The following is a 22,551-nucleotide window of genomic DNA, read 5'->3' on the forward strand; positions in this document are numbered from 1 at the left end:
ACATGTCACATGCACAATCGTCAAGACGTTGGCATTGCTGTCGAGATTGCACAGGATCTTGAAGTACCCCTCGTGACCTTCTTGCTGGTCTAGAGGGTATCTCGCCAGACAACATTACTGCTGAGTTCGCAGCCCTCGAAGAGTTGAAAAGGCGATCACAAGGGATTCCATGGTGCCGCCATCTGGTGGTTGCTCGAACATCTTCATGACATAGCGGGGCACGAGCGCAGGAATAGAGTGCGTACTCAGTAAGGCGCTGAATCGGAGGAAGAGGTGTAAGCATCCTCGAGAAAATGGGTCAAACATCAAGATGCGAATGTCTTTACTTTTTGAGCTGTCACAACTGCCGAAGGATAATGTTAGTATAAAACTGTTGCCAGCATGTCCCCGTCCGCGAGGATGAAAATTATTATTGGAATTTAGTTCGAGCGGGGATGAGTATGTGAAGTTTAGGTCGCTTGTGAGCGCGTGGGTAGGAGATCAAGGTATCTTGCACTGTGATACATCTTGAGAAAATCCGATAAGATGATGATCTGGCCAGTACGTACGTGCCCAGGGCCTGGGGGATTTTCAAATACCCATGACCAACCTATTCGGAAAATCGGAATAAGTGTTGTGTTGACCGACGATGACCCGATTGACAATTGTGACGACATCGGACGCGAGTCGGCGAGTACCTTGGTCATTAAATGAGCTTAGGAATAGGCGCCTAGGATGCGCTCAACGCGGAGTCTGAGACTAGCAAGCATGAAGCATATTTAATCGACAATGACAAACCCGGATGAAATGTCGTAGTAAGCAACTGCCCACGACCGTGAAAAAAAACAACCCAAAGACGACAATAGCGTAAATGTTTACCTGCCTTGTACAAGTTTTGACAGTAGAGGTGTCACAGAATCAAGCAACGCGAGTAATATATGGGTCCATCTGAGAGAGTACGTTACCCAAATTAAATGCTGCGACCTTGATGGTCCTCATATGAGTGATGTGGTCACATAGATGCATCGATGAGTCACGTCACCTATTTATCCACACTTGCATCAAACTTATAAGCAAGACATTTAGAATCAGATGCGCATAGTCCGGCCTCCGTTCCCACTCGTTCCTAACCAACACTTGTGCTTCCACCTCCATTCAAATGGCCTTGACAGAATCCTTTTATCCGAACATCTCTTCACCATTGTTAGCGGAATCTGACACAGCTCTCCTGGACGTTCTCACCAGCCCTCGATGGCAAGGCGTGCAGAAATTCTCCAGAAGGGATGCTGCTTTAGATCCATTATTACTTGCAGTAGCAGCCTCTGCAGGCGCCCGCACCACCCGAAATCATTATCATCATGATTTCTTTCCCGGTGCCCAAGCCGATGCCGTCGCGCGTAGCAAGCGGGCTGCAGAGGATACAAACAAGCCTCAGGAGCGCAAGCGTATGTCATATGTGAGCAAGCAAGGCCCTCGAAGACTGCGCTTGCAGCCCACCATTTCTCCGCAACCAGCTATAGCCTCTCAATCCATTTCCTTGGCTGGATCATCACCCATATCCTCTATAGAAGTTAAATGCATGGCTCGTACCCGTATACCCACGCCACATGGTCCGGCTTTCTTACACCTCTACCACAATAACCGTGACAACAAGGAGCATCTTGCCATTGTCGTAGACCCGGCGCAATACTCGGACGATAGTTCTGTTCTAGCACCGCCAATCCGCAGCCGTTCTTTAGACGCTGTTTGGAGTGATGACGAAACAGACATGGACCGTATCATACGAGGGGCATACGTAGGAAAACTATCTGCTACATCCCAACACCCATCTCGTCCTTCCTTACATCAACCATCTCCCACAACCTCCATCCCGTCTCCCCTTGTTCGTATTCATTCCGAGTGTTTCACTGGTGAAACAGTGGGCAGCATGCGCTGCGACTGTGGCGAACAGCTAGATGAAGCCATTCATCTCATTTCTCAACCAATATCTCTTCCCGACAACGTATCACCCAATTCAAGGTCGATGCCCGGCCGCGGTGCTGTAATTTATTTGAAGCAGGAAGGTCGTGGAATCGGCCTTTTGTCCAAAATACGCGCCTATAATTTGCAGGATTTGGGCCACGACACCGTCACAGCCAATTTGATGCTCGGCCATCAGGCCGATGAACGTGGGTACGAAATTGCCATCGCCATTTTGCGTGACCTTGGGCTTGGTTCGGAGCTCGGCGAGGGTGTTCGGCTATTGACGAACAACCCTGACAAAGTTCAAGCTCTTGAGAAGGAGGGCCTGAGGGTTGCAGAGCGGGTGCCGATGGTGCCTAGAAGCTGGAAACATCGGTCTCACTCACAAGCGGACTCGGGAGAGGCTCAACTGGGTAAAGCCGCGGGTGCGACTATGATCGGTGGAGAGGCGGTCAGAGGGGAGGACTTGGACAAGTACCTCCGCACCAAGATTCTCCGCATGGGGCATATGTTGCCGCTCTATTTGGCAGGCGAGCAAGCCGCATCATGACGCAACTCCACGTCGCTCCTTCCGCACAGATAATATGAAGATAATATGCAGGGGATTTGACGCGACTATCATTATCATCTATTTACCCTGTGTTTCTTGGCTGTCCTTAGATAGAGTGTATTCATTAATTGTACTGGTAGATGAATTCGAGGACTTAAAAACTTTCATAGTTGCTTATGTGATCTAGTATTATCGCATCCAATTGGGGCGTTGTGAAATTGCCGCCGTCGTGCATACGTACACCGACTTTCTCTATCAGTGTCTCTCCACTATATACGGTGTTGTCATGTTCGACCCTCTTAGCTCGACTAGCTCCATTTTTGCCAATGGAAACACCGACATGTCACCGCCATGGCCAACGACACCGCACGAGCCAAATTCTCCAATACCCCACTTACGTCGCGCTTCCCCGTCTTTACCATCTCCAGTGAGTGTCCAGAAAGCAGAGACAGACGGGCTGTACGGTAGAGAACCCAAAATTTACGGCCAGCCTGAACCTGGCCTTGTATCTCCGCAGACGGCAGTAGGCTCAAATGGCACAAAATACGAGAAGATGGAGCCATATCTACGTGTGCGAATCACTGGAATGGACAGGAACAGGCGGGATATACTCTTCAAGCTTGATGCCCAGGTAAGTTAGCAAGCTGTACTTTATCATCTATGTAGTAATCAGACTTGCGCTGGCAGACAACACTGTCTAATTTCACGGGAACTACATACCGCAATGTGTCCCGTTCATACCTCGAGTTTCAACAGTTCTACGAAGCGTTGATCAACAATTGTCCTCATACCATCATACCTGCACTACCCCTTGCCCAAACCTCGGCGCCTACAGACGAGGAAGATGATCGTCTTGTGCGAATAATGCTGCAGAGGTGGTTGACGCGGATATGCGAAGACCCGATTGTTATCCATGACGAGGAACTGCGCTCATTTATCGAGAGTGATTTTGGTTATCAGCCAACGCCACGTCCTCGGCGTAAAACGGGTTCAGGGTTTGGGCTGATACGCCGAGGCGTGCCTGATGAAGACGAGGTACTGCAACGTGCACGATTTGAATTAACGAAGCTTGAAACGCAGTTTTTCGATGCTGCTAAAGCTATTGATAAACTTGCGATCACACGCAAATGTGAGTGGCTTGAAGGTGATTATCAGGCTTGTCCATTTGTTGATCTGAGTTGTAGCTCTGGCTGCTGCGCATGCGGAGATGGGCAACAAACTCATTAATGTTGCTACTACGGAGTCGCATCCCCCTCTTGGACATGCGCTGCAGAAGCTTGGAAGAGCATGGCATACTCTTACGGATCTGGATCAAGCGCAGGCGATTAGTGAATGTGTCGTCATCGGGGACACCCTTGGATATCAAGGTCTAAACGCCCGTTCCGCCAAGGAAGCATTGTTGCAACGAGCTGGTGTACTGGAGGAGTATCAGGCTGCAGTAAAGTCGACGATATCTAAGCGGAGGAATATAGAGCGGTTGAAGGCAAGTTCTAACATTAGGCCTGAGCGAGTGGATGAAGCTTTGGAGGATATAGAAGAGGTAAGTGCAATCCGCTTGGTATTTTCTCGGCGTGAGAGCGCTGATCTCTGCATTGTTGTAACAGGCCAATAAATATGAGCAAGTGCTTGCTCAACGAGCTAACAACATATCCCAAAATCTTCATCGTGCAATGGATACACACAAGCGTACTGTTGCAGATGATATCACCGCTGCTTTGATCGAGCACGCTCGCTCGTCAATCATGTACGAGAGGCAGCTACTCCGAGAATTGGAGGCGCTTCGCACAGATGTCAACAACGCCAACCAGAAGGTAGCACCTCCAAACCCGAATGGCATTCCCAAGCCATCTGTTATCTTACCTCTAGAAGACGATACGCCGCCCATGCACACCAGGGCTACGCCTCCTGTCGCAAAGCCTCCAAACCGGATGCCGCCAGCTGCTCCTTCACCCACTCAGTCCTCATTCAGACATAACCCACTTCCTCCTCAATCACCTGGTGCGGGTCCCTCGACACCTCAGCGGAACTCTTTCGCACACTCGCATATACCCCCACAGCCACGGGAAACTGGCCCGCCTCTCGGCGGCCGCTTTGTAGATGGGTCACAGTCGATGTTTGTTAACGCCTCATCACCATCACCGTTGGGCCCTCCAGTAGCCGCTTCTGCCACTTCGCCTTTACCCCAAAGCCCCCTTGGGGGAACTATTCATTCTCCTGTTCCATCCTCTGCTACCCATCCTCTTGCGGGTTTCGCGCAATCCTCATTGGCCTCTAACGCTCCTGTTCGCCCCGCAAGCGCACAACAGGCAGTGGACCCTCTGGGAATGTTCGCCCCGACGAACATGTCACAGTCAATGCGGGTACACCCATCGCGCCCACGCTTGGATGCGCGGGTTGCAGCGAGTAAGCTTGCTAATATGTTCTAATCGTTCTGATAGAGGATGGACCATGCTTTCATGTATTTATCAACTGATACTGCTCAATGGATTGTTGTTTGTCTGTCGGACTGAAATGCTGATCCTTCGAGAGCGCAGATACTCGACCGCATCAATTTTTAAATTTCAGTAGTGGAATACATGTACACTTTCATCGATTCTGCCATAGTCGTATATTTCCGTCGGTCATCACATCCATCTACAGCAGGGACTTGAGCACCTCAACGACCTTGTCGCCGACCTCGACAGTCGTTGCTTTCCCTTGCAAATCAGCTGTTCTGATGCCATATCCACCAACACTCGGCTCATCCAACACCTTGCGAACAGCAGCCTCAACGGCCTGGGCCTCCTTCTCGAGACCGAGGGAGTACCGCAGGAGCATGGCTGCGCTGAGAATGGTGCCGATTGGGTTGGCAATGCCCTTGCCAGCGATGTCGGGGGCAGAGCCGTGAATAGGCTCGTATATGCCTGAAGTAGGCTTAAAGGAGGGGTCTGAAACCATTGCAGGTGCACCAGCAAGGGATGCCGATGGCAGCAATCCCAGAGAACCAGGGATAACACTCGTCTCATCTGACAAGCTGAAATCAAATCAATCAATATCATCACTGGTAACCAACTGAATGAGACTTACATGTCGCCGAACAGGTTCTCGGTCAAGACTACGCCGTTCAACTTTTTGGGGTTAGCCACGATGATCATCGCAGCGGAGTCAACGAGATAGTGGTCAACGGTCAACTGAGGGTATTCCTTTGCCAGCGTCTCAGTGACAACCCTTCTCCACAACCTCGAACTTGCAAGCACGTTTGCCTTGTCGATAGAGTGGATGGCGAGGGGTGGGTTGGCAGCGAGAGCAATCTGTGCTGCAACCCTAGTAATTCTTTCAACCTCGGCAACGCTGTAAACCATGGTATCATATGCGGTGTCCCCATCGCCTTGTTCCTGACGAGGACCAAAGTATAGACCGCCGATCAGCTCACGGATGACGATCATGTCGACACCCCTAGCGATCTCAGGTCTCAGAGGGGTGTATGAAAGTAAGGAGTCGGACGCAAAGTTCGCTGGGCGAACGTTTGCGTATAAACCCAGAGCTTTGCGGATGCCCAGAAGACCTTGCTCAGGGCGGACTTTTGCTTCGGGACCCCACTTGGGGCCACCCACAGAGCCTGGATTCCAATCAGTTCCATGATCGCAAAGTTGACCAGGATTTTTGCTCACCCATAAGAATGGCATCCGCCTGCTGGCATGCTGTTAGGGTGGATGCGGGCAGGGGTTCGCCATATTTGTCAATGGCACATCCACCAAAGTCATGAGGCTCGAGGATGAGCTTGACCGATGTAGATGTCTCGCTGACGAGCTCTAGCACTCGCGTTGCTTGTGCAATAACATCTGGCCCTGTAACACCGTTTAAGCTCCACGCCTTGGTTGATTAGATCAAAGGAATGACATACCAATGCCATCCCCTGGCAGAACGACGATGCGGTACCTGGATATAGAAGTCAGTGGTGGTCATATATGGGGATCGATAGACTGACGACTTGGGAGACATTTGAAAGATGGAGAAGCGGAAGATGACGATCAATATTAATTGCGTTCAAGCTCTTTTTATCATCGTTATATGTTAGAACCTGGAGTGTTCGGCTGCCCGCGCTATCGGCCGAGGTGATAATGTGATCATGACTACCTGCATAAGGGTAGATCTTCCCACGTTTATTGTCATGTTAGCAGGCTGTTAGCAGTCAGTAGCGCTAAAGTCTAAGAACTTCTTCAAAACTTCACATCGATGGCAGAATCAAAACCTCGCTGTAAAAACTTGGTTTTAGATGCTGGTCCATTGCTTTCGCTTTCACCACTGAGGGGCCTGGCAGAGATCTACCTCACTGTACCTCAAGTTCTGGATGAACTCAAGGACAAACGCGCCCGGGAACACTTTGAACGATTGGGGTTATCTGCGGGTGTCCAAGTGGATGTACGCAACCCTGATGCTGCGTCGCTTGCTCATGGTCAGCACAGGTCTCTATTTTGTCGGTTACTTACACACCTTCTGCTCTCCAGTGATACAATTTGCGAAGAAGACGGGAGATTACGCTGTCTTGTCCCATGCAGATATCTGCGTCTTGGCGTTAACCCACTCGCTTCATGTGCGCGAACAGGCGTCATCGGAGAATGACCCTCAAAAGGCAAGGTTTGATGAGCCTAGTACCACAGCCCCGATCTAACATCTAGCTAGTAGAGTATTACCAACGAAATTGACGATAACGTCCAAAGTCTCCCAGCTTCCTCTTCGGATCTATCAGAGGATATTCATAGTGAGAATGACGAAGGTGAAGAGAGGGAGCCGCTAGATATCGGAATTCTCCGAGAAGGAAGCGAAGATATGGCGGAAGAATCGCATAATCCCTCAAGTGACGAAGCTCGACCATCGGATCAGCCACTATATGAGGACCCCTCGGATGAGGATGATGGCGAGGGCGAATGGATTACACCTCAAAACGTTGCACTACACAAATCCCAAGCGCTGCAGCTATTGCCTTCTGGCAGCAGTGGTAGTGGTAGTAAGAAAGGGCGGGGACGACACGAGGAGGACGAATTCGTACCAGCAGGTTGCATGACTGGAGATTTTGCAGTTCAGAACGTCTTGCTGCAGATGGGTCTGGCATTGGTCGGGACTGAAGGCAAGCGGATACAGAAAGTGAAGAGCTGGGTTCTTCGGTGTCACGCTTGCTTTAAGTGAGTACCAGGTTCCACTGATTGGTATCCTGTTCTTACACCACAACTAGGATCTGCAAAGACAACTCAAAACAGTTTTGCCCATCTTGCGGTAACCCCACACTAATGCGGGCATCGGTCACTGTTGCGCCCCCTGATGCATCACCAGATGCTCCTGCAATGCAAGTTCACCTGAAGAAAAACTTCCAGTATAAAGTAAGGGGAACGAAATATTCAATCCCTGCACCCAAGCCTGGGTCGGCCAAGACAGGCCCTGGAGAAGGTCTAGTATTACGCGAGGATCAACTAGAATACATGCGCGCTAAAAAGCATGCAGACGGTAAACGAGACCGGGAGGAGCGGCGAATGATCAAGGGCCTGGTTGATAAGGGTGGCGAGGGTGGCGTTAGTGTTGGTGGCTGGTCAGATCCTGATTGGATGCCAGGAATATTGAGTGCCGGGACCGGAGGGCAAGGGCGATCATCGCATGCTGGCGGAGACATGCCGCAAATAGGGTATGGGCGGAAGAACCCCAACGAAAGAAAAAAATGGAAGTGATATAGACGCTCATTGCTGAAAAGTACATTACCCAGTTAATTGGGACGGGATTATACAATGTCTCCTCTGATTTACGAGCCTAGGCTGCGGTTCATGAACCTTCTTTTCTGGAATGCCATCCACCACTTGCTCGGTTTGCCCGTCCCGTCAGCGTACAGGCGTTCCACCAGACGAGACGCCAGTTCCTGGCGGACCTGCGTCAAGTATGTCCTCAGATACTCTGTCGTGATATATCTATTATCCACTCAGGCGAAACAATCCAACCGAACGTACCTGCATCTGCTCTGCTCTGAGGCGGGGCATAATGGGCGTTGAGAGGGAATCCAGCATCGCCTGGGATAGCGAAGTTGTCTACAGATAAAGTATTCAACATCTTTGATGCTTCAATCTGCGTTGGCACTGTGCGAGCAGAACCGATCTTCGCCAAGCAATCAGAGATATAGAGAATCAGGATAATTAACAGTCGGTCCGCAGGCCCTTTGATCTCGAAGTTGCGGAAGAGCGAATTGGCGCGAAAAAGGTCCAGGGTCTCGTCTATGATATCTCCTTGCTCTGTATCAGCTACATACACGACAGTCAGCATGATGGTGGTGGCGACTGCATATTCCAGGAGACATACCAAGGGGGGCAGGACCACGGATTTTGGTTCTGATCGGCAAGATGGACATGTTGCCAGCTTGCATTGCATCAGGGAACTCGTTGAAAGCAGAGTGGTATGCCTATAAAGTTTTGTTGTTCGCCATTAGCATTGCTCTTCGAAACTCTCCAGAGGACTCGCTCACAGGCATGGCGCAGCGGTGAGAAGTTGGGGAGTACACAGCCACCAATTAGGTCGCATTTCCTTTTCAGTCTGACTCAGTACAGTCTGGATTTGCGTGCAACGTTCAACGTTGTCCGAGCTTGAAAACCAACGACTTCGGAAACCATGTATCAAAATGATGAAACTGATGATGAACAAGCCTCTTTTATAATACCGCAGACTATGAAACCCTCTCCGGATACATTAACGAGTATGTTATACCTACTCTTGTATTGATTTCCATCATTCCCTAATTATTATATAGAACTTGTGAAGCGTCTCAAGGCACTAGCAACGAAGCTGCTTCCAGTGGAAGTTGATGTGATGAGCATCAATGATCCCACAAGCAGGATTATCACTCCCAATGTCATATCTGCATTCTCGGACGCGGCGGGTGATTTTGTTGAAGCGGTGAGCGACTTACAATCGTACTGAAGTGTTCGACGTGCTCATTGTGTCAAAAGCTCCCATATTGTTTGCTTCGTGCTCACGCTGAGTTCGTGCGAGAGGCATATCTCAACCCCGCAGATTTTGGCGAAAACCGAGGAAGGGGTAAGTAGAACAACTTCTTGTGCTATCGTTACTCGGTTGAAGATGAGCCCTCATGAACACTCACTTTGGCAGCTGTGGCATGTGAAGTGCTGGCTCGTCGCATTATTCATCAAAGCCCATCTGAGAAAATTAAATCTCTCATGTCTACTCGGCATAGGCATCGTGAGCCTGATGGTGATATCAGCGAGGCCTCGAGTGCTCTCGAAATTGCCATTGACACTCATTGGTCGGTTTTTCGTAGGGATATATGCAATTTTCTTACGTGCTGTTATGTAGCACAATATTTTTGTCTTCTACCGAAGCACAGGATGGTGAGTTGTCCGAGGTAACCTATGAGTTGGTTAAGCTGATTGTTGCCCCAGTTGTCAGGGCTTTGTGGGACGGAGAACTTGTCCAGACGCTAACAGATCAGGATGATATTCAGTGTGAGACGATGGATGGTTACTTATTCTCCATGCTCAAGCACCGACAGATGTATCCTACCACGAATCGCGGCAAACTGGGTTTCGGGGTCACATGGATCCTTCACGCATTTCCGTTCCCCGGTATGACTTACTTCAGCTACATTTGTGATCTATTCTTACTTCGGTACAGGTATCAGAACTTCCTCCGCATCGTGGTGCGTCATATATTGGGTGAACGACCATTAGCTTGATATGATCACACAGATTTGGTTTTTCTTTCTTGCTGTGTACTCTCAAGCCGGTAAGAGATTAATCTCATTACGGAGCGCTAGCCACTAACTAATTCGAAGTCCGTGAACCGCTGGAGCGACTTGACCCCAACCATACAGTAGTTGATATCTGGGAAATTGTACTCTATGTCATGGCGCTGGCATTCTCGCTTGAAGGTAAGAGCATCCCACTGTTGTTTGAACAGTGGGCTGAGTTATGTTCCAGACATACTCAGGGTAACTTTTTTGCGTCTCAATCCACTGTAACGTCTTACAGGTCATCCCAGTTTTACAAGCTGTTCAAATATGCAACCTACCGCGCCTTTGGATTTTGGAATGCCGTCGCCTTTATAACGGATTCCATATTGCTGGCTGCATTTTTGCTTCGCATTGCTGGTCTTTGTGCCACTGGAAATAACTCCAACACTCTACGCTTAAGGAGCTTTCAAGTCTTGAGTTTCGTTGCCCCATTCATATGGTTAGCCAATCCTCGAATGATTAGGTAAAACATCTAACCAATTGTTCAGGATCAGTTGAGCTCCATATATCTGTTGGTGTTCCATTGACTCATGGCTTTTCGCTTCAGAGCTCATTACAATCTTTGATGGTTACCAGTAAGCACATATTGCGTCGTACTCGTATAGAAGGGTTGATGATTCCGCAGGTATGTTGGAACGATGCAAATATGCGTGGCTCGCATGCTACAAGAGTCGGGCATCTTCTTCGCGGTTTGTCCCCCTTTAGTATATGATCTTCCCGTTCCTTCACCTCTGTGCAGCTGTTGTCGGTGCTCGGGATTGGATTCCTGCAGGGTCTATATGCTCTAGATGCTGCCGACGGTTTAAGTGAAGATCCATCAATTGTATGTCCGACCTTTCCTCTTCTTATCCCTGTCTAATTTCGGTCAGATCGTCAATGTCCTTGTTCAAGGCTTACTTCAGTCAGATTGGATATTTGATTCTTCATTTGAGCACCTGCTGAATTTTCTTAGGTCTCCCAACTACGACAGGTTCTCGGGCAGGTAAAGTCTAATATCCATATTTTGGATGTCTCTAAACAATGTTTGCAGCCCCGTTGGACTTACGTTATACTATCTGTTAGTGCCCGTTTAATGATTCCGCGCGCTTGCTGATCGACAAGCTCTATTTCAGCTGGAATGTTACAACAGCGATTATCCTACTCAATGTCCTCATCTCTTTGTTCTCTTCAGCCTATGCTGATGTCGGTATTTCGTCTTTGTATGAGGTTTCATGGGCTCAACGAATGGTCAGGTCGTCAGTGACGCTGAAGCAGAGTATATGACATTCTATGCAGGAAAAACTGTTGCCATGATCCGCGCTCCTGATTCGTATATCTATCCCGCGCCATTCAACCTAGTAGAGATTTTCTTGGTAGCGCCTTTTGAGTAGGTTTTCTATTCTTGTGGCCCTTCGCAGTTATTAACTTCTTTTTGAGAATGTTTGGCCTGCAGCCCCGGCCATATGCGAAAGTGCGGCACGACTCTTCAATTTGCGATCTGTACCCCTGACCTTTTTGCAGCTCAATCGGGACATTATGGGCATAATTTTCTTTGTTCCGTTAACTTTCATTGCGCTCTTTGAGACATCAAATATGACTAAGTCGTGGATGGTCAACTCAGATGATGAAGTGGACACCGAAAACCCTGTTGTTCTGGATCCCGTAGTCGAGGGGCCAGACGCAGACCAAGGCTCGGAGATCAGTAAGATCCCCTTTGATGAGCTTGTCAAGAGGTTCCCCAATACGGAACAAGTAAGTCTTTTCCAACTTTTTTCTGCGTTGTCCACTGACGTCTTTATAGTCGATGGAAGCTTCGATTATTAAGGAGATTAAAGAAATCCGGGCAAGGTTGGAAGTGTTGACGACGAAAGTGGACCGCTTGCACACCTAGACTTTACATCAGTACTCCATTCGCCTTCGGACGTGGATAATACAGGTGGATGATCTATGATGGACTAGAGTTCTTCTTCTTTTGTCGGTGGAAATACTGAATGTTGTACGTATCAGTTTCTTACTGTAAAAATTGCGGTGTAACGCGGATCCGTGCGAAGATCATCAATCAAGTCCTACGGCGTACTAAGGAAATTAAGAGCTGTTGAAAGCCTTCTGAAGAATTTCGACTTCTACAGATCATCGTTGTCGAGTACTGTTAGGGATGCGGACGCACGCATCGTGAACCGGATTATCGGACAAGGTTAGTCATGGCATCAATGCAGAAGAGCTTATGTCCCAGCGCTAAACCAGCATCTTTTCTGTAGCTTAACAGAAACGGCGCATTTATTTTCGCGGTCCTAATTCGCGCGACTCTACAGGAACACCACCTTTGGTCTGCTATTGTGCGTTGGCACGCCGGGGTGTCCCTAGATCACACCTTGAACGCTATTTGTGTGATCCGACACGTTGTTGTCAGGAGTCCTCACCAGAGCTCTGAACGTGATTTAGCCTCCGCCAATTTACCTCAGGAACCCACTTGCAGGCGAGTTCAGTTGGTTTATCTGCACTGAAGCCAGAATTGAGAGCTTCTGCGGTTCCGTATACAAGGTGCGGGCCCAGACTCGACTCCGACCCGCAAAAACCGCCTGGACTCTCGAGGTACTCCTTCGTAGTTTTGAACCCATACCTTTCGCAGCAACATCTTGTATGATTGCATTGTCGGTCTTACTAACGAATTTGTAGTGTACTTAGAGATCGTTCACTGGAGACACTGCTGCAGAATTTGCAGCGCATTTTGGCCATATGTTGTCACAGCCTCCCCTGCCGAATTCTGACGACACATTTCTGAAATGAATTTCTTCATAAGATCCGTGACATTTCGGGATAGGGTCCCTACTAATAGTACTGCGGATATGGCAGTGGACCGTTCTTTGAACAGCCTCATCCAAAAATATTCATTATGGCAACATATTTCAGACTCTTTAAAGACCTCTAGAGAATCGTCCCGAACCAGATTTCTGCTCAAAGATGTTTACAGTCATGCTCCCATTCTTACATAGACTCTCTGAACTCACTGGCGCTTATAGAGTTCGACAAAGAAACCATAGCTTCAAAGAGGACCCTGACGGCTGGATCCCCTCGATCTAGATGTGAGTATTCTAGTCACAAAGAGAGTGCGAGTGACAAGCTTATTGTAGTCGCAGCTCATAACAAATGGGAAGATGAGCTACCAATTACGAGGGAGCTATAGGGGGGGACAATACAAGAAGTTCTGATTTCAGCACAGCTGCCCCCTGACCGCGGTGCACTCGAGCATCAAGGCCTCGAAGCGACCGCAGATCAAGACCATATAGAGTCCAGACCGTCGGCATCGTTTCTCGCTGCAGTGTCCAGCTGGATATGCTCCTCTACGTGTCAGCTGTGGGTTTCCATTGACAGACTGAACATCATTTGGTATACTGAGCTTGAATTTGATAATTATCTGTTCCGACGTGTCTCTGAACTTGAACTCGAACTTGCTAGTGGCCCACAGCAAAAACGCACGAAGAGCCCGTAGCAGAGGTACGATAACTTGAAAACTTCTATTAAACTGAGCTGGTAGGATGTAACTCGTAAATCACTGCAAATAAGACCATAGCATAAAAACATATGGCAACGAATCAATACGGAAAATGCGTGTAGAACGTGACGAAAGACATAAACATCTGCGTAAGTTGAATGCGTGAAATATAAAATGATAAAAAGAGCGTTGCACAGGATGCAGAATAATAAGGGCAATACGTCGTATATGAAACGTGAAGCCATGACGAAAACTCGCTGTGTGTTGTGAAAAGGGTTACTCATCTCAGAACTCATAAATCCCCATGACATGACATGATATTATCCATTAGACTTCGCTATGCCCCTCCACGAATCGAGCGAACTGGTCCAGCAGTTCCACCTTTTCTGTCTGTGATACCGACGAGACAGTGAGTAATTTTTCAATGCGCGCTAGGAGTCCCCGAGGCCCTTCTAGGGGTATCTGGTGCGCGTCAAATCGGTGAACATCTGCATAAGGAGATAACATCACGGTCAGACAAAATGATCAAAAGTAACAAGATAACATATAGAGGCGTAAAGTAGTACTAACACTTCTTGAACGTTTCGAATCCGGATTCGGAGAGTACGTTCTCAAAGACTTTCGTGACATCCTTCCCCCGATTACGCTCCTCCTCTTGCTTTTGCGAAAGGAGAGATCCATGTATAACGGCTTCTTGACGGACGCGATTAGGTGCCCAAGATAAGCCAAGTTTAAGATCGAGTGAGCGGCCTTTGCCCTTCTTGCCGCCTTGCTCGTATATTTGTTGCACGCGGCCACGAGCACTTTGGCTCTTGTCGCGTGTAGAACCTCCCCAAAGCCCTAACTCACTCCGTAGAGGAGAGCTGGGGGGCAATGAGGCAGGTCCTTCTGGTATGTCAAACTCTTGTCGATGAGGGGATGACGGATAGGGGGGCAGTGCAGAGGAGGTCGGTAAAGGAGAACTTGAAACCGATGAAGCCGGCTCGAAGGGGAACGGTCCGTGTGACGTGCGTTGAGTTCGTCTACCTGATGCGCGTCCCCAACTGGATGATTGTCCGGGACCAGGGGCAGACTTTCCCGTCGACTTCGACTGTGCAGAGGCGGATGCGGATGAGAAGGAAACCACCGAGGTTTCGCCCGTATGGCTGGCAGAGAGCTGGGCAAGAATGGGTGAGTCGGCTCGGGTGGGATGGTACGCGAATTTTCGCGACTTCCCTGTACGATCAGATGATGATGATGCCGTTCGTTCTAAGGCTGTCGGTCGATGAGTCGCGGCGCCAGTTTTACCAGATTGTGTTAAACCTTCGCCTTTCACTAGCGATGCATCGACTGTTGAGCTGCTCCTGTTTAGACCAGAAACGGGTCTCTCAAAGTCAAAGCTTCCATGTTTGATGCGACGGTTGGTCATATTTCGCGGAGGACCGACGGCTCCAGGGGGATCATGCCGACCACCGAGTTTGTGCTTCTTGCTTTCTCTGGATAAATCTTTGCCCCCGAACAACCGGGGTGGGAATCTGCTACGCATGCGGCTGTATGCAGGATCTCCGTCGGAACCAGGACTCAGAGCTGCCTGTGCATGCAACTTTGGAAGCTCGCTGTGAACAGTGATCGGATCCTTGCTGAGTAGAACTTCGCGCGCCTTCCCCTGTCCTCCGCTCAACGTTGGTGGTGTGGTAGCGGGTCGCACTGGAGGATCTAATTCCGCTGTTCTTTGTGGAGTCGGCGGGGTATGAATGATTTGCGGTATGACTGGTCTTGCTTGAGGTGCACAAATCAGAGGCTGTTGTTCTACTGCATCTTCTTCAGACATAGGCTCTACCGTGGGCAACAGCGACACCACGAGACCACTGAGGTCATACTGGTCGGGTGAGTCGTTTTGCGGTAGCGGCGGGGATAAGTTGATGATGGGAGATGTCTCCTCCGAAAGTGAGCCAAAAACACTAGGGCGCGAGTCATCCAAGCGAGGTGTCTTTCGCGCTTGTGACCGCAGTTTCGAACTGCTGGTATCACGTTCATGTTCCTTGCCTTTGCGGGATTTTCCGAAGCGACTAAGGGTAGAGGCACTGGTCTTCGAATTAGATCTAGTGTTTATATGACTTGACAAAGTAAGAGCGCTGTCCGAATGGTCATCGGGTAATGCAACGGCACTGTCATGAGCAGTGTCATGAGATCCGACAGAGTGTCGTTTGTGACGCGACGGGAGAGCTAGGGGAAGGTGGCCCGATGATGTCATTGGCGTATGCGTACGAGAACTTGAGGTCAATCCAAATGAAAGTCTGCGGGGAGAGGCGGACAGTGGGAGAGGATTGGAGGGAGTGGGTATTGTGCCAGTGGATGTTTTCGTAACGCGTGATTCATCAGTAGACTTTGGAGTGTTTGGTCTAGAGTTGAGCCTGAATGATCGTTTGCGAGAGGGCATGTTCTCAGCTTCCTTTTGAGAGAGGGATGAACATGATACTTTGCGGTCAGAAGATCCTGGTGACAGTTTTCGGGACGAGTTGGCCAGCGATGATTTCCGTGGCAGGGCAATGCCAAAAATGGAGCGCAGCTCTAACTTCCCGCGCTGATTGAGAGAAGAGGGGGTGTTTGAACGAGTTGCACGATCATGGTCCTCCTGAGATGCGGCCTGATCTTCGTTGGCCTGGTGATCGAAATCTTCTCCTTGGGTGTAATCGTGCGAGTAAACATGATGTGACAACCTTTGTCTTCTTCTAATAGAGTCGGAAGGAAGAGGGGTGATCGTGGAGTGTGTGGCAGTGGTCGTGGATGATATTGGGCGTGTCGAAGTATGCGTGCCTGGCTTAGAATTTGACTGGCTTGCTGAAGCGGCCAGACTGGTGTGGGCTGCATGCCCTGGTTCGTACGCCAGACTGGTGGAACGCACATGACTGATGCGAAGCTTAGAGGCAGGCACCATAGGTAGGGTTGGTACATCTGTCGTGGATTGCGCAGCACTTGAACTGACAGTCGATTTGGCGTGGGGTCTGGAGCGAGAACGAGAGCGAGAGCGAAAGAAGGCAACGATCTGATGATACCATGTATAAGCTCATGTGTACAAGACTGAAATAAGCGAGCGCACCCTGTTTTCCTTTCGCGCAGGACGACTGATTCCAGGCTCAAGAGACGATGAGGCAAGGGCAAGAGCGGTCATGGTGCAAAAAATGCGCAAACTTTTCTTTGTGCGTTTGATGGTGGAACCACCATCAGCTACTGGAACTCCAGGAAACGGAAGTGGGGCCTCGTTTGGGGCTAAGCTGTGCAGGTATCAATTCTGTAACAAGAATATTGTATTAGAGGATAACATACAAGACGCTTTTTGACTTTGACCTGAGTTGGAGAGTGACCGTCTTGGACTGGTAAGCCAGTCGCGGAGTGAGGACGGACGAGCTAAAGACAAGTCAAGCACGTGTTGTGAGCAAGGCATGTGCGAGAACGGATTGAAACGGAACGAAACTATTACTTACGGTGACTCGGAGAAACACGTTGTCTCGACCTACTTGCTTGCACACGACACACACACTGTCGGACTACTACGAAAATCTAAGACAGGTCACGGTCCCGGACTTGAAGGGTTCGTGCAGTTTTGCAAGCAACCAAATTAGGACAGACCCTAGTTTAGGGTTAGGTGCACGTGCATGTGATTGTTGCGTGATTGTTTCTCATCGATGTCATCTTATGGAACTCATGGCTCAGCTGACAACTCCTCGGGCAGTCCATGAGCATCGTATAGCACTTTCATGTCTACTTCGCACATCTGACTACCATGAATTTGATAGCCAGAAATTCATTCAGACTCAGAGCACTTCCGCACCGTCTGAGCAGTCTTACTTTTCTGCGACATCAGGCAACATGCGCAACCACAGCAATACCATCTTTTCCTTGCGTCGATGCTCATGCAGCTCGTGAATCTAAGATATTGGCTTCCTCGACCTACCGTTATTCACAGACAGGCACACGAGCATCATCAAGTGACAGTGGTCCGGAACCTCCTTATGCTCGCCCTAATCCACTCTCATATAATACGTACCGCCATCAGTATCCCCTTGAATTGACGTATGGGTCCACGCTACCGTCGTTTGACATCGCCTATGAAACATGGGGTACTCTCTCTCCATCCCGGGATAACGTGATTTTACTCCATACTGGTCTCTCTGCATCTTCGCATGCCGCCTCTACGGAACTTAACCCGACAGAGGGCTGGTGGGAAAAATTCATTGGCCCAGGTCGTGCACTCGACACCAACCAGTTTTTCGTAATATGCACAAACGTGCTGGGAGGATGCTATGGTTCCACAGGTCCTTCCTCGCTCGATCCAGAAGGTCAACGATATGCAACTCGATTCCCGATCCTATCTATCTTTGACATGGTGCGGGCCCAATTTAAGCTGCTCGACCATCTGGGCGTGCAGAAGTTGTATGCCAGTGTCGGCTCATCCATGGGCGGGATGCAAAGTCTTGCTGCAGGATGGCTCTTCCCAGACCGTGTGGGCAAGATAGTGAGCATTAGCGGTACCGCCAGGAGCAGTCCAGGTAGCATTGCAATGCGTCACGCTCAACGAAGCGGTCTGTTGTTCGGATATCTTGCAATATATCTCCTTGCTGAAGGTCACATTAGTTCTCATGGCAGATCCACACTGGAACAATGGCTTTTATTACGATGACCTACCACCACACACAGGGATGAAATTAGCTCGTCGTAAGTCTCCTTTCAGTCCCACGGTTCACATCATAGAGCTACAGTTGTCGGTCGTGCAGAAATAGCGACCATAACATATCGCTCAGGTCCTGAGTGGGACCAACGATTTGGAAGGAAACTTCGGAAACTGAAAGATGGAGAGAGCCCGTCTCCGTTGCGGTCGCCGACATTATGTCCTGACTTCCTCATCGAAACCTATTTAGACCATCAGGTCAGTGCTTACCCACCTTGGTCACCTTCCAGTCAAAGTCACTGAAATTTATCATGTAGGGAGAGCAATTCTGCCTGAAATATGATGCCAATTCTCTCCTTTACATCTCAAAGGCAATGGATCTCTTTGACCTTACCCTCCCTGCTCTTCGAGAACTCGCAATGACCACCGCAACACATGCTCAGCCATCACCATCAACGTCATCTTCTCGGCAATCTACAGTACCGTCTAAATCTCATCCACCACCATTGCACTACGCACCGCACTTTCCTGAGCTCGCTGCTGGCCTTGAGCCGCTCAAATCGATGCCCATTCTGGTACTTGGGGTTCAGAGCGATATCCTTTTCCCGGTCGAGCAGCAGCGTGAGCTCGTCGATGCACTTCGTATGGCTGGGAGTACGCAAGTTAGCTACTTTGAGCTCGGTGGGGTCTGGGGACATGATACCTTTTTGTGAGTGCTACTCCTTCACCTTTTAAGTTGGCTCGATTGGGTGGCCACGGTGTGGCCGCATCTGCTCCGGTCTTGCATAGCCTCCCCAATCAGAGTTCCAATCTTCGTGATTCTTCCTTCATGCACCGCTTTGCGGGGCCAATTGCAGTATTATCGCAGATTGCGTCGCTTATTGTTTTATTTTCTCAACGTCGTGTTTCTGTTAGACTGGTTTACTGACTGCCCGTATTCCGTTTTTTTACCCAGACTCGACGTATTGAACGTTGGAGGGGCGGTAAGGGGGTTCCTATCCTGACGTCGTCCGGTGTTTTGGTATCGTGCCGTTTGATCGGTGCAACGTACTTGCTACGCAGTTCTAGAGTCCTCAGGGAGTACTTATGTCAGTCCTACTAGCTGTCTTAATATTCGGGTCATGATCAATGTGGCATTGACTTCTTCAACTTCTAATACTCACGGCCCCACACGCTAACTTAAATTTTGTATTGACTATGGAGCTAAGTACCAGTGTGGTATGCTGGCATGCCGTGGCGCTGATCGTACGCTGGTCCTCAATGATTAATGATGCCCAAACGTCCAAACGCAAGTGCCATAGTGCTACATATTGCATGCCAATCCGAGTCAAATTAGTGGAGCGGTGGTCGGACTTGCTCCTCGTCGATCTTGGGAATAAAGTTTAACTTTGAAGGTGGCGACTGTGGGCGCACGGTGAGAATTGTAAAATAATTAGCCATTTGCAGAACACTAGGCCAATCGTCCAAAATAAAACAGGACAACGTTGTTTGAATTACAATGTCCGACCAGACACCACTGGGCGTGTAACGTCCTGTAATGTCCCATGGTAGCAACACGATTGATTGTCGGAAGTTGAAAGTTCGGTGGTTTGACTTCTTGCCGACTTATGTTTTCTTTTTTGGGATTGGCAGTTCTGTAATGCTAGAATAATAACCCCCCGGCAGCGTTGGCTTGTCTGCACTGCCCACACATTTTATGAAGCTAATCAGAGCATGGTGACCGAGGGTTCTGCTTAATTTTCGGAGCATCAAAATACAAGCAAATCAGATATGAACTTTTTGAGGAGGAAACAAAGTTAAGTTTGTGTAGCACATTGGTTGGTTGAGTGCCATAAAATAGTGTAAAAAGAGGATAAAAATCGTGGTGAGCTCGTCCGTGAGCAGGCAAGACCCGGAAACAAAGCGGAAGCATTTCGGTTTACGTCCGTTGATGAAATATATGGAGAAGATAAGAGGTGACGCGTTGGATGATGCTGCAATTTCTTCTTCTCTCTGGGCCCCCTTGGTCTTAGGCACACATTGAATTCGGGGTGCGGCAAACACTAGGAGAACGAGAGGTAAGGGACTTATTGTTCAGACGGCACATCACCACCTGCCTTGTGATAACCCAGCATTTTGGCGGAATATCGGAAGGTCCATGGAGTTTAAAATAAGGTACATTTTGGCGCAACAATTTTCTGGATGGAATAGCTGACAAGCTATTGGACAACTGGTAAAGGGTTCAAGGTTGCGAAGCTTGAAGTAATTTGTTTTACCATATGAAATTGACCAAGTTAGCACAGGAGAAAAGCCACGCCTTGCCACATAACTCCCAGCATTACGCGGCCTCCGACAACAAAACATTGGGCGTCAGCCTTTCTCGACAAAACGCGTTATTCGATTCCCTTTGCGACGTACCAGCATGTTGGCCGAAAAAATTAATTAACTGACTGACCACCTCGTGTTATCCAGCGGTATAAAATACTTGCCCGAGGTTGGCTTTCCTCACCGCAATGTCCACCCTTTTCCCCCAAGTCAACATCCCCGCGCTGAAGAAATTCGCCGTCACAGCTGCAGTAAAGCACCATCCTGTCAAAGCGACAGGTAGACGGCACCTAACCCCAGTGGTGGCGAGTGTCGAAGACGTCAAATGGGCTGGAGAAAAGGTCAGGTTGATCATTTCCAAATAACCATCCGAACCTCACCATTACTCTGGATGGGTTGCAGATGATTCAGATTACGTTCGAACGCACCTCCTTACCCCTTGGGCCATACACCATGATGGCGTATTTTCCTCGCGGACGCGAGAGGCTAACAACGCAGGCTGTGGTGCGCCACACAAAAGTGCCCATTAGTGGCCTGCGCGTACTTACCTCACTCCCAACAGTTAGGCATGATGGCCGCTGTTAGAAATTCGCCCCTGAAGATCAAGGTGCCCAAAATCTATGGGTACCAGGACCTCCTACCCAATGACATCGGAGCTGAGGTAGTCCTCATGGAAAAGGTAGCGTGTGCCGACTGCTCGACAGTAGCTCTACTACATTGTTACACTTCTTTGTGTGCAGATACTCGGGGAGAATCTTCAGGATGTGTGGCCCACCCTTACGCCCGACGAGGAGCTCAAAGTCTGTGGCAAGCTGGTCGACCTGCTATTGAAGTTGTTCAACACCCGCGGAAACTTGATTTGCACCGACCTTCTTGGTACAGGCATCGACACCTCCGTATCCAGTGCCCTCATACAGGAAGGAGAGCAACACCAAAACCCTGACGGGTTCTCGCCGTTGATTTTATCGCGCCCGTTTAACGAGCCACCGTTGGATACAATGATCCCACAATATGCGCTGTGCACTAACGCTGACTATCTAACAGCACTGTGCTGGCGCGTGAAACGCCTTTGCGGTAGCAATGAGGATATCATCGCTCGAGCCTGCGACACAGGATTTGCAGATAATCCGCTACTAACAATAGAAGACATGGTGCAAGCCAGAGAAACCTTCGGACGGCTGACCAGCATAATCCCACACCATATCGGAGGATTCTATATCCCAGAAAAGCTCTCTCGCGCAGCGAGGGAAGAGGCCTATTCGATCCTGCAAAACAAGAAATTTGGCATCTGTCACGGTGACATGCAGATGTATCGTTTCCTCGTCCGGTTCCTGCCAAATCAAGATGGGGAACTTCGCACTCCCGGCTCAGATATCGAGCTCGTGCTTTGCACGGGGTGGGAGCACTCATTCCGTGCGCCACTTTGGTCATGCGCGCGCATGCCACTCTGGCTCATCAGCCGGCCAATCTTGAACGAGCCCATTTCCTGGGATCGCCAAAGACAATTGCGTAATGCCATCTACGACATGATGAATGAGCCCAGTAGAATCGAGAGTGCCCGGGAGTGGATCATTTCGTACGTATACGGACGTGCCGAGCGGTGGTTCGAGGGATGCGTCAGCGCGCATTGGATGTACGGTCGGAACATTGAAGCGAATTTGGTGGACCTCAAGAAGTATTGGGAATTTTGGCGTCCGGACATCCAGTTCCCGTTCGAGGTGGGAGTGGAGTACACTCGGCAACGGCAGGCTCTATCCTGGCATGGGTCGGCAGACGAACCCATCACCGCACCTGTTACTGGAGAACTGGTTATTCCCCTCCTTTCTGCGAGCCCTCTTGGAAATTTGCTTGGAATGGGTAGATCTTGAAACGCA

General features: G+C 49.4%; 9 protein-coding genes across 9 annotated transcripts; 6 read left to right on the forward strand and 3 right to left on the reverse strand.

The window, feature by feature from the left end:
• The first annotated feature begins 955 nt into the window (after nt 1–955).
• Nucleotides 956–2,700, forward strand: DFJ58DRAFT_798525 (GTP cyclohydrolase II-domain-containing protein). Its single transcript, XM_041390684.1, has one exon. It carries the CDS (start codon nt 1,139–1,141, stop codon nt 2,489–2,491), a length of 1,353 nt encoding a protein of 450 aa, XP_041241515.1. The 5' UTR covers nt 956–1,138; the 3' UTR covers nt 2,492–2,700.
• DFJ58DRAFT_798526 (Vps5 C terminal like-domain-containing protein) lies at nt 2,685–5,034 on the forward strand. Its single transcript, XM_041390685.1, has 4 exons — nt 2,685–3,122; nt 3,179–3,620; nt 3,676–4,031; nt 4,096–5,034. The coding sequence occupies exons 1-4, from the start codon at nt 2,778–2,780 to the stop codon at nt 4,915–4,917; spliced, it is 1,965 nt and encodes a 654-aa protein (XP_041241516.1). The 5' UTR covers nt 2,685–2,777; the 3' UTR covers nt 4,918–5,034.
• On the reverse strand, nt 5,025–6,571 carry DFJ58DRAFT_798529 (3-isopropylmalate dehydrogenase). The gene is made up of 5 exons (XM_041390686.1): nt 6,459–6,571; nt 6,375–6,409; nt 6,142–6,318; nt 5,558–6,089; nt 5,025–5,504 (listed from the first exon to the last, which is right to left on the reverse strand). The coding sequence occupies exons 1-5, from the start codon at nt 6,470–6,472 to the stop codon at nt 5,126–5,128; spliced, it is 1,137 nt and encodes a 378-aa protein (XP_041241517.1). The 5' UTR covers nt 6,473–6,571; the 3' UTR covers nt 5,025–5,125.
• DFJ58DRAFT_487421 (Nin one binding Zn-ribbon like-domain-containing protein) lies at nt 6,328–8,296 on the forward strand. The gene is made up of 4 exons (XM_041380624.1): nt 6,328–6,926; nt 6,979–7,103; nt 7,157–7,653; nt 7,704–8,296. The coding sequence occupies exons 1-4, from the start codon at nt 6,707–6,709 to the stop codon at nt 8,188–8,190; spliced, it is 1,329 nt and encodes a 442-aa protein (XP_041241518.1). The 5' UTR covers nt 6,328–6,706; the 3' UTR covers nt 8,191–8,296.
• On the reverse strand, nt 8,226–8,995 carry DFJ58DRAFT_487299 (actin-related protein 2/3 complex subunit 3). The gene is made up of 3 exons (XM_041380623.1): nt 8,810–8,995; nt 8,464–8,751; nt 8,226–8,410 (listed from the first exon to the last, which is right to left on the reverse strand). The coding sequence occupies exons 1-3, from the start codon at nt 8,871–8,873 to the stop codon at nt 8,262–8,264; spliced, it is 501 nt and encodes a 166-aa protein (XP_041241519.1). The 5' UTR covers nt 8,874–8,995; the 3' UTR covers nt 8,226–8,261.
• A 1-nt stretch (nt 8,996) lies between these two features.
• Nucleotides 8,997–12,295, forward strand: DFJ58DRAFT_798534 (uncharacterized protein). Its single transcript, XM_041390687.1, has 24 exons — nt 8,997–9,200; nt 9,255–9,400; nt 9,454–9,541; nt 9,614–9,767; nt 9,818–9,852; nt 9,904–9,966; nt 10,014–10,086; nt 10,136–10,160; nt 10,210–10,246; nt 10,296–10,391; nt 10,441–10,451; nt 10,502–10,692; nt 10,742–10,746; nt 10,801–10,828; nt 10,879–10,942; nt 10,993–11,076; nt 11,123–11,154; nt 11,206–11,235; nt 11,284–11,310; nt 11,366–11,435; nt 11,486–11,619; nt 11,670–11,703; nt 11,754–11,984; nt 12,034–12,295. The coding sequence occupies exons 1-24, from the start codon at nt 9,116–9,118 to the stop codon at nt 12,121–12,123; spliced, it is 1,833 nt and encodes a 610-aa protein (XP_041241520.1). The 5' UTR covers nt 8,997–9,115; the 3' UTR covers nt 12,124–12,295.
• A 1,343-nt stretch (nt 12,296–13,638) lies between these two features.
• Nucleotides 13,639–17,289, reverse strand: DFJ58DRAFT_487567 (uncharacterized protein). The gene is made up of 5 exons (XM_041380625.1): nt 17,190–17,289; nt 17,032–17,112; nt 16,805–16,979; nt 14,296–16,750; nt 13,639–14,213 (listed from the first exon to the last, which is right to left on the reverse strand). Exons 3-5 carry the CDS (start codon nt 16,874–16,876, stop codon nt 14,053–14,055), a joined length of 2,688 nt encoding a protein of 895 aa, XP_041241521.1. The 5' UTR covers nt 16,877–16,979; nt 17,032–17,112; nt 17,190–17,289; the 3' UTR covers nt 13,639–14,052.
• Nucleotides 17,290–17,488: 199 nt separating this feature from the next.
• DFJ58DRAFT_730381 (homoserine acetyltransferase) lies at nt 17,489–19,086 on the forward strand (the record flags this gene model as incomplete). The annotated part of the gene is made up of 4 exons (XM_041385895.1): nt 17,489–18,287; nt 18,340–18,420; nt 18,465–18,631; nt 18,691–19,086. 4 exons carry the CDS (start codon nt 17,489–17,491, stop codon nt 19,084–19,086), a joined length of 1,443 nt encoding a protein of 480 aa, XP_041241522.1.
• A 2,385-nt stretch (nt 19,087–21,471) lies between these two features.
• DFJ58DRAFT_663585 (uncharacterized protein) lies at nt 21,472–22,545 on the forward strand (the record flags this gene model as incomplete). The annotated part of the gene is made up of 1 exon (XM_041382381.1): nt 21,472–22,545. A coding segment is annotated over one exon (1,074 nt), but the record flags the coding sequence as incomplete, so codon positions are not given.
• Nucleotides 22,546–22,551: the final 6 nt, after the last annotated feature.

Source organism: Suillus subalutaceus (assembly GCF_016647625.1).
Source record: "Suillus subalutaceus strain FC151 chromosome Unknown DFJ58scaffold_88, whole genome shotgun sequence".
Classification (NCBI taxonomy): Eukaryota; Fungi; Basidiomycota; class Agaricomycetes; order Boletales; family Suillaceae; genus Suillus; species Suillus subalutaceus.